The sequence below is a fragment of the Micropterus dolomieu genome, linkage group LG14, assembly GCF_021292245.1.
Source record: "Micropterus dolomieu isolate WLL.071019.BEF.003 ecotype Adirondacks linkage group LG14, ASM2129224v1, whole genome shotgun sequence".
Lineage (NCBI taxonomy): Eukaryota > Metazoa > Chordata > Actinopteri > Centrarchiformes > Centrarchidae > Micropterus > Micropterus dolomieu.
Window position 1 is genome coordinate 7,050,639 of NC_060163.1, and position 10,967 is coordinate 7,061,605.

At 39.9% G+C, this 10,967-nt stretch overlaps 1 protein-coding gene across 1 annotated transcript in view; it reads right to left on the reverse strand.

Annotated features, from left to right (window-relative positions):
• The window catches only part of LOC123983131 (ras-related protein Rab-26), a 111,960-nt gene that overhangs the window by 34,861 nt on the left and 66,132 nt on the right, over window positions 1–10,967 (reverse strand). Inside the window, exon 5 of the mRNA XM_046069265.1 lies at window positions 4,852–4,904. Within this exon, the coding sequence (XP_045925221.1) occupies window positions 4,852–4,904 (53 nt within the window). The remainder of the gene's footprint in view (window positions 1–4,851; window positions 4,905–10,967) is intronic.

Consider the following 10,967-nt stretch of genomic DNA (forward strand, 5'->3'; position numbering starts at 1 on the left):
GGCCTGATTTTTTTTAATGTTGTATAGAGCACGACCGAGAGACAGCAGCAGCATGGTCTGAAAAGGACAACTGGTCATCAACCCTGACACCCAAGTTTCTCCCCACCCTGCTTGGAGTGATTTTGAGGAGTAAATCTTTTGTAGTTTGATGTTTTCGGTGGATAGACTTACTTTACAGCATGTGGCTGAAGTGTAGTGAATAAACAATAGTAATGATAATAATGATTATGTTGACAGATGAAATCTCTATTAAAATCCTAAAAAATTGCAGTATTGGGACAGAATGAACCAGAGTATTGCACATTAGTCGACCATTGATATAAGTCGAGTTTCAATCTTCTCATCCAGCTCTCGGCAAGAAAGCAAATTAGCATGTTTTACAAAATGTCAAACTATTCCTTTAATCCACATAAATGTATCATATTTTACAAAACTGTTATGTGTAAGTAATAGAAACACTCAAATAAAATATGAGTACCTGCAAAACACAAGTACTCACAGAATGCATCCCTAAGTGTGTGGGTGTGCACATATTAGGCGTGCACAATCTGCACTTGTAATTGTTGTAAATAGAAATGATTAACATTAACAAACCTGAGTTACCTTTGTATGTGTGTGTGTGTCTCTTGCAGGTTATAGTTCAACACTGTGCTGAACAGGTGTGCTCTCTCACCCCTCCGAAGGGATTACAGCCCATTCTGTATTTTCACCGCATACACACAGACACAGACTGTCCACTAGCCTCCCACAGAGTATGCATCTGCTCTGGAGCATAAGAGCTGTTTTTATGCTAATGCTGAAAGACAAGATCTCTACAGAAAGTGGAGCAGGGCAGACGCTTTATACATGTCGAGGATATGACGACGACGAAAGCAGATGATCCAAGGGACATCGGAGGATCGACGGATTTGTGTCGCCCTGTAAAATTAAGAGAAAGATCTTGTCAGGATAAGGGAGATTTATTTTCTGACCCCAAAGTCTTTTTTTCAGACTTGAAGCAGTACAAAGTACTACTGCTTTATAATTTCAAATAAAAAAATTAATCAGTTGGCGCGCACCCATGTACAAGGCTGAAACTTTTGTTGCGTGTCGCCCCCATCTCTCTCCCTCATTTCATTGCTATCCACTATCCTATCAAAATAAAGGCCCCAAAAATATCTTTACAAAATGTCAAATTAATCAGCAAACAATCGTGTCTGACACCTTTGCACATGAATGCTACACGTAGATGCACCATCTATAAATCGCCTCTCATAGTTCAACCCCCAGTTCCATTTTCAACAAAAGCTTTCTGATTTCAAATCATCTACACCCTTTCTGTCCCTGTGGGTTGCAACCTGACAGTGTGATTGCAGATGCTCCAGTGGTACTCAGGAATAGTAATACGCAAAGACCCAGATCATTCCATACAGCAAAGCAGCGAGCTCTTACTATAAAATGCACCCATTCCTTTTGTATACTTAAAAGGAGGCCATAGTGCAATTCTGTGTTCTATTTAATTCAAACACAAACGTTAAGTAAAAAAGAAGTTTAATATTTTACTGAAATTGTATGGGGTAAACGCATTTGATCATTAGAGGTGTCACAGTGAATTCTCAGCTCATACATGTCTCTTTTTATAATTCTACATGTGTATGACTGTGTTGATTAATAAGAGGCACAACACCAATTTTTCATGTCAATTAGCTAGTACAACTCAGCCTGTGGATAATGTCTTCTGTGGCTCCAGAGGAGCTTTGTCAAGTCAAGAAAATAACGCTAATGATGTGATCAGGATTTTTTTGGCTTGGAGACTAGACTGTAATAAACTCTTATCATAAACCACAGCTCATACTTGACCTGTTCTATTTTTATAGTTTCAACATTAGCACCGACACAGTCAGCATTTTAACCACTCACCTATTAGTTTCTACAGTGGGTGGTGAATACCCTTAGTTAGGGTTGTTCATAAATATTAAAAGATGGAAAACAGTATTTGTGTTTTGAAAAATGGGGTTGCAATCTGGCCAAGTGCAAAATCCAAATCCCATGAGATAAAGGTAAAATGTGTCACAACATACAATTATAAATGAAGAAGTAGTGGTGCTACGGAAATGCCCCAGGCTACAAATCATATTTTTCAGATATAGGGGAACATGTTTGTTTGATGCAGAACCCAGCCAAAAATATATCATATATTTATTCATTATGATTGATGATTTATATTATATATTGTACAGTTGTATTTTTTTAATATTTTTTCAGTGAAAATTAAATGCAAAAATGAGCATTCCCACTGAAATTGTAACAATCTGTCAAAATAATAAGATTTTGCTGCTTTGTAATGAAAATTTAAAATTAATCCTTTTCACCCATTGATGGAATTAGGTGAAAGAATATGCTTGGTAGAGAATATTTCAAATGGTTGGGTAGTGTATCTTTATGGTCATTTCTATTTGTCATTTGTCAAGTTCGGCTGTTTCTGTAACTGCCAAAAAAAAGTATTTTAATAAGGTGACAGTTATATTATTTTGCAGACTTAGTAGATACCTCTACACAAAGTTGTGATAATCCTTAAATCTCATATCTTAATGAACATGTGCTAGATAACCTGATGTAACGAAAGTGATTAGCCAAAACAGAAGATATAGCTAAGATCTGACACAAGTTCTTTAAACTGCATGTAGCTTTAATGAATCAGTTTTGTGTTAAATTAAAGGATAAGGCTTGTGATAGTCTTTATTTTTCTTACTGTTAACAAAACCTATGAAAAGACCGAACCCAACAACACACTGAACGTACCAACAAGTGTTGTCTGTGTAGAACAATTAAGCTGGATTCAAAATCACACTGACTTTCATGATGGCAACTCATAATGTGAATCAGTGGTGTGTTTGGCCCCCACATGCCTGTATGCACTGCTGATAATGTCTGGGCATGCTCCTGATGAGACAGCGGATGTTGTTCTTGGGTAGCTCCTTCCAGACCTGGATCAGGGCATCAGTGAGTTCCTAGACAGTCTGTGGTGCTACTTGGTGGCTTGGAAGCACTGATAGATAAAGTCCTAGAGGTTCTCAATTGGATTCAGGTCTGAGGAACATAAGGGCCAGTCAGTGGCCTCAATGCCTTTGCCATCCATGAATTCCTACACACTCTGGCCACATGAGGCCGGGCATTGTCCTGCACCAGTAGGAACCCAGGGCCCACTGCACCAGTGTTTCATCGCGGTACCTAACAGCAGTCAGGGCACCGTTAGCTGGCACATGGAGGTCTGTGCGACCCTCCAACAATATACCTCCACAGACCATCACTGACCCACCGCCAACTCGGTCATGCTGGATGATGTTGCAGGTAGCATAACGTTCACCACGGCGTCTTCAGACTCTTTCACGTTTGTCACGTGCCCAGAGTGAACCTGCTATCCTTTGTGAAGGGAACAGGATGACACGGCTAAAAACAATGCTATTTTCACAGCTGAAAATAGTCCACATCAAATACACTCTAACATCTACAGTGCCCAGCAGTTTTAGTAAATCATTGTCTTTTTTCATCTTAAAACACATGTATATATTTTACAGTAATGATTTACATCTTGAGTAGGAACCAATGACAGAGTGCCACAGACAGTGTAGGGAATTTGGAGAATAGTGAGAGATGGACTAACATATTGTTGGTTTTGGTCTTTTCATGGGATATGTATCAAAATATATTTGTAATATTATCAACCTTCTCCTTTATCTTATCTCAGTAGCAGATCAGGTTATTGGAAATTGGTGTTTACGCCAACAACTAACCATTTATCCTCTTACATAATCTTTCCTCCTCCCCTGTCTGTACTCTGTTCCATCCCCATTAGATCCAAGGCTGCAAATACCTGATGGAGTGAATTAATGCAAACTATTAAAAGCAGAAGGATGGTAACCAGCTGCTTAGAGAGGAGCTAAGATGTGTCTGTTTCTCCCTAGGGACTGCTCTCCATCCTCTGTTAATGAAGGCATTTGCGCACCTACACACACACAACTGAGTGCACATGCACATTGAGGTCATACAGGCACCCCACACAAGCATACGCACACGAACAAACCCACCCATACACACACACACACACACACACAGACTCCAGATGTAAATGCATCAGGCCTGCCAGATGGCTATGGAGCCATTCCTCTCCTTGATGTGTGAGACACACACTTTTATAATGGCCATATTTTGCTCTTAACTCCACTCTGCGTTAATCAAAGGACAGTAATACACCTACAGGGGAGGAGGAAGTGGCGCCAAATGGGGCAGTAGATGTCTGGAAAATGACAGTTGGAGCTGAGTAAAGAGGAGAGACATGCTGCAACTATAAAGAGATGCGGCCATTTGAGGAAAAAGTGAGCTCTAATTTGCACCCCCATGTTCTTCAGTTTCGTCACCACTGTGGTCATCCTTGCTCACTGTCCTCATCGTTCATCATCCCATCCCTGCTGTGAGCATAAGCAAATGGCCACCTCTGCAAAATCTTTTTGTTTTAGAGAGCTTTTGTAATTTTTGTAAGTTTTCAGTGGACAAGAGACTTTCCTTAAGCACAATCCCAACTTGTACAATTATTTTCCAAGTTATATATCTGCTTTACTTACATGAAGGGAAGGCATTCAACAATATACAGGATTTGGTGTTACACTCATTTGTGCCATAATCTAAGGTAGGCATTTGTGGAAAATCCCAATTTAGATGTCCAAAGAATTATGCTAACCCGCACATTTTTCCAGAAAACATTTTTTTGGGTTTTGACACAAGACAAAAATAAGCAGCAGTGTTTTATGTCAAAGAAGTGAACAAAGGGGGGGTAAGTGGCAGACAGAAAGGTCTGCGCGTGGTTGTTCTTACCCGGATGTTGTCGAAGGATGCTTTATTAGTGACATCATAGAGAAGGAGGAGAGCTGAGGAGAGAGAAGAAAGAAAAAAGACACATTTGAAATGTTCCTGTACTTGACAGCGAACTGTTCTAACAAACAATATTCAGAAATCTGATATAGAGAGTAATTTTGCCATTGTATGGCGATTGTAACTTTTCACTAATGTGGTGATGCAAATCCTTCTGCTGTTGAAAAGTTGCTGCAGTGGTTGTGTCAGTACAGTCAGTAACTAACTAAATCACTAAACACTGATCATGACCAGCGTTAGTGCCACGCTGCCATTAACCACATGGTACCTGCCACCTATTTCCAGGAAAAACATAACATACCCAAAATAAATCAGTAATATCTCCTCAACCATTAGGCCTAGATGCATAATTCTGGTCTCCTTTGAAAGGTCAGAAGCTAAGAATTAAAAATCCATTGTACATTCACATATTTATTTTACCATTACAGACTACATGGAAATGCAATACAGAAAAAAAATATAACTTCATCCTCGCCTGGTAAAAAAAGCTATATTTTAATGCAATAAACCATCAAAACCATCATTATATACATTCTAATACACCTGGAATACAACTGTAACTGTAAATTTGACTGTAACTGATACAACAGTTATTACACAATCTTTCAAAAATATACCAGGCGAATGTCCATGTTTTGGCCATATTTAGTATTTATATGTTCACTTTTATTGGGAGTTATCTTCAAAACATTATTTCTCTCCATACAAGCACATTCCAAATAACACTGAGCTTCCAAAACATTGAAATATTAACAGTGACAGTAACAGTCAATATTCCTATGACCAAAAGCACTCCCATGCTTTACAGGCCACACCTTGAGAACAGAACAGCCTACAGGGCTGTAAGTGGGGTCTTTCTCTTCGTATTGAAGAGATGAAGAGCTGTGTAGCTCCTATGGTTCGCAAACTCTTCTTATCTACTTCAATCTGACCACAAGAACAAAACTTATCAGCTCAACCAACCTCACCAAGATGGTGGCCCGCCAGACGGTCTCTGTTGACACAAACAACCGTTGTTTTTGGACGGAAAACAGCTAGAACAGCGAAAATAGATCACCTGCCCTATATCGGGCCACATGGTTAAACTCTTGATGGAGAATCATTTTCCCTTTCGCAGTACAAGTACAAGACTGAGAAGAACACAAGGAAAAAGAAAAAAAATGGAAAACGGGTGCAACATGAAGGTAACATGGTTCAAGGTGGCATAACATGATGTGGTGGCATAGTCCAGAAACTGAATGGTTCCAGCCCTGTCGCCTTCTAGATGCACTCTGTGTGGATACGACACCTTTGGCTCTGATGGTGCTGTTATAATAAGAAATCAGTCTGTTATTACATAAGGACATATGCAATTATCTTTTACATCATCATATGAATATGTATAAATAAAATGCCCTATAATTCTGTTTGTGAGTCCAGTTCTTTTCAGACTCCTTTAAATTTCATGAATAGCTTTTGATGAAGCCACAGAAGATGTTTATTAGTGATGATTCGGTTGTCTCATTCACAGAGAGAGCTGCTTTATTACGTAAAGGTACAAATAGTCATCTTGGTTATATACAGTATCTCACAAAAGTGAGTACACCCCTAACATTTTTCTAAATATTTGATTATACCTTTCATGTGAGAACACTGAAGAAAAGACACTTTGCTACAATGTAAAGTAGTGAGTGTACAGCTTGTATAACAGTGTAAATTTGCTGTCCCCTCAAAATAACACATCACACAGTGATGTATTGACATTGTAAGACACTTGTATCCTGTGATTGTCAAAAATCTAGGAGTTTGATGCCTGTTCAGAACCACAAGTAGTTTACAAATGTTAATTATTGTTAACAAAGTCAGATGGAATTTCCTGTTATAATTACTTCCTGTCACGAGTCTCACGAAAAAACCCTTTCTTTTTTAGAGCTTGGATCACTCCTTAGTAGCACATTTGGGTGTATGTACATTAGTGAAATCCGTCAAATGCATGTCATGCAGTTTGACCTTTATAAAACAAACAAAAACTTCAGAAATATACCATTTTTTGCTTTACGATTCATGTTGTAGGGATTGATGTCATAATTTGGTTTCAGTGTTTTGATGTTCAACAAGAACTTTTGAAGAGAAATGCACGAAAAGAAACTTCTTTAATGTCTTCCACTGTTAGCTGAGCAAAGTGCTGAGCTTTACCATTTACCACAGCATTAGTATTACACCTGACAACATAACCACGCATGTGAATTCTAATTACCTCCAACTGCACCATGCTACCATAGAAGATAATGTCACCTCAGGTATTTTTTAGCAAAAAAAAAAACAGTCATTACACCTACGAGGGCAATTGTAGCTCATTTTCTCAGCCGGATCAACCTTCACTTTGAAGAATTAGCTTAAGCTAATTACCTCTACAGCACCTCCCCTCCTACTACCGCATATAATCCCTCCAGCCATCTTCTCCTTTACTTATATCTCACTCTATCCTCATTCGTAAACTTTTTTCTCTAACTGCTACGTATGCCCTGTCCCCGACCCCTCCACCCCTCAGCCTGGGCTGTTTTTTCACCAATCTATATTAGATGAAGTACTCTATTTGTTTATTGCAGCCAGACAAGTCTGTGAAGGATGTTTAATGAGTTGTAATAACTGTGAGCGTGGTCAAACTGAGACAACACAGAGGGGGTGTAAAAAAAAAAAAGGAGAGACAGAGGGAGAAAGAGAAGATCTGCCCCACAAGTTAATTTCCTCTTGCATGGCTCCTGTGTTTATCAGCCACCAGAAGACCAGAGTAAACCAAAAAGAGTTGCTTTCCTCCACCCTCCACTAATCCAATTATATCTTGCCAAGAGCACAAGACAGACGAGAGAACTTTCTCACAGCAGTAGAGATGCGGAGAGTTTTGCCATCACAGACACTTTGGTTGCAACATAGTATACACAAGACAGGAACAACAGAAAGAAAGACTGAGAAAGTTAAGCCAAAGGGCATAGAAAGAGACAGAAAAATAAAGACGTAGGTAACAGTGAGAGAAAAAGGGCTGGAGGTACAGACAGGCAGACACATAAAGTTGAGTACAATAAACTAGGGAAAGACAGATAGACATACTGATATAAAGTCCTATATCCTCATCTCTGTTGTAATTATGACTGTCTTAATAAGTAGGCTTAAAATGTACACTGGTTTGGTGAGTTGATTAAGCTCTCACGCAGGCTACAAAAAAAAGTTAAAACATGATAAAATATTCTAACCATAGTTTTTTAATGAAATTCAAGCAGATGCTTGAGTGTTTAACTGCACCAGCTGCTCACCAAAAGCAGCACACAAGTAACATTTACGGAAGAATTTATGAAACTGTTCTCACAATAAAAACAACAATAGTGTTCCTAAACAAGATGTGTTTATGTTTTTAATCTAACAATAATGGCTGTTCTGTGATGAGCAAAAGCAGAAGAACCAAAACCTCTTAAGGCCAGTGTGCTCATTAAATTAACTATGGTTCAAATAAAGTATGGTCCAACCATGTTCAAAGACTGCTGAATGACCACACTCGAAGGCCGGGCAAAAGGGCTTGCTGTCATGAAGAATGCCATGATGAAATACATATGAGGATAATGGTGCACACTTTTGAACAGGTTCCCCCCTCAAAGGCAAGAATCAGCATGGCTCTACCCAAGGCTGGTCAGTCAATCAGTCCACCACTTTGATCCAGGCTGGAGAATTTCAACAACTATTGGACAGATTGCCAAATTGAAGAGACATCCATGGTGCTCAGAGAATGAATCCTACCGACTTTGATGATCCCGGGACATTTCCTCTAGCACAATCAGCAGGCCAAACTACTAGATGAATTGCCATAAAGTGGTTCCCATATAATGTATTGGAATGACTTTGGACATCCTCCTGACTTTTCCTCCAGTGCCATCAAGACATTGACACACTTTAAGCACATTAGCATTCTGACGTAAGCATTTAGCTCAAAGCAAATGCTTTGGTCTTGAAGTCTTGTTCATCCAATATGCTTAGCCAATGTTGTATTAGTATACAGTCATGACAATAAAACCACTTGAATTGACATGGCCTTGGAGCACAGGTAACAACAGAGCAGGCTAAAGCAAATAGGAGTATGGAGAAGCCTATGGTGACAAAAACATGGAGGATGGATTACAGCCAAAAAAAGAAAGCGATCAACCCCGAGGACAAATACAGATAAACATTGTTGTAGTGTTTCCTTGTTGGAGAGTGCTGAGAGAAGAGATGAGAGAAACACAAAAATCAAGGACAACTGAACAAATCCACAAAATCAGAGTCAGCAAAATCAGGCAGGCAAAACACTCTTATTCTGAAATGCTTTATGTGGGATATAAAGCCGTACAGAGAACGAAACAAAACCGCCTGTGTTGCTTCAGCTGACGCCAATATCCCACACGTTTTTCCTCTAGTTTTGTTTGATGTTGTAAAACGTACACGACCTGTGCCCACTCTGATTAGTGAGCAGGACCGTAAGAGGCGGCGCATGGCACTTGTAATTGGGAAGCAAGTCTGTCACACAAGGATGACAACTAAATGAATTTGTAACTGCAGGACTTTTTAAAACGGGTCAGATGTGCTGTATCATTAACCTGCATTTTTATTCGCTGTCTTCACGATTAGCTAATCGCATTCTTTCAAATCACAATTTCAATTTGAAAACTATTAATTGTTCAGCTTTAATGGTAATGTGTTGGTATTTTTGTAACAATATTCTGAACGTCATAAGCATGCGTTAACAGAAGTTTGTGTATTGACTCTCACTGCCAGAAAGGGCGACAATAGCTTCACAAACCAGTTTTATTTGCCAAAATTTGTCGCAGATGAAGATCAGAAAACACTCTGAAATGAAAATGATTAGTCAGTGTAATGCCAAAGACAAATAGCCGACTTTGTCATTTAGGTAGGAGGACTTCTTGAGGTTGGAGGGGATTTCTGAAAATGACTCTTTGCTCCACCTCCCTGCATGACCCAAATGCAATCTGCAAGCACACCAATATTACACACAATATTAACTTTTTGACTTTGTGAGCCACTGCCACCTTGACAATCAAGGTTCCCGCAGGAAACCTTAAGCAGGAAGGGACGGAGTTTGATAGAGTGAAGTGATCCATAAAGAGCACTGCCATCCATCATCTCTCAGTTGATAATCTGCGTCAATAATCACTGGGTGACCTTGGCTGCTTTCCTTCCCTTGAATATAAGTCACATAAACAACACATAAGCACGCATTCAAATGCAAATAGACCTAGGCCTGCAATACACTGTAGGGTGTTTTATGATTGCTGACTTTTACATGTTGTGCAAAATAGTGAATCTGAAATAGGCGTTTTGTCCCAGGATTCTCTACCCTCTCAGTTCCTCTTACCAACCTGACAAGGAAGAACCAGCCCAACAAGGTGAAATGGACAGAAGAGTGTGAGGAGGCGTTTCAGGCATTGAAACGTGCTCTGTGTAAGGAACCTGTACTAAAGAGTCCTGATTTCCAACAACCGTTCATTCTCCAGACAGATGCATCTGAACTTGGGGTCGGGGCTGCTTTGTTACAGGGAGAACCAGGTAATCTTCAGCCTGTGTTGTACATCAGCAGGAAACTTAACAAACATGAAGGAAGGTACTCTGTTGTGGAGAAAGAATGCCTTGCCATTAAGTGGGCGTTGGACTCTCTTCGCTATTACCTGCTGGGACGGAAATTCATTCTAGAGACAGACCATCGGGCACTGACATGGCTCCGGAATATGAGGGACACCAATTCCAGGATAACACGGTGGTTTCTCGCCATGCAGCCTTTTGACTTTGATGTTCTCTACAGGAAAGGGAGAGACAACTGCACAGCGGATCACCTTTCTAGGACGCCGCAGGGGTCGTCTTCAGAGGGAGGGGGAAATGTCATGGGGCTACCCCATGCCTTCATTGAAGTCAGCAGTGTTGGTCTTGGCATGCTAAGCTAATCTTAGCTGAGCATTAGCATAGGACGGTTACCCTTAGCATATGGGCTAGCATCAATGGACACATGGCCTGTCATTTCATGTCAGTTCATATAAGTACTG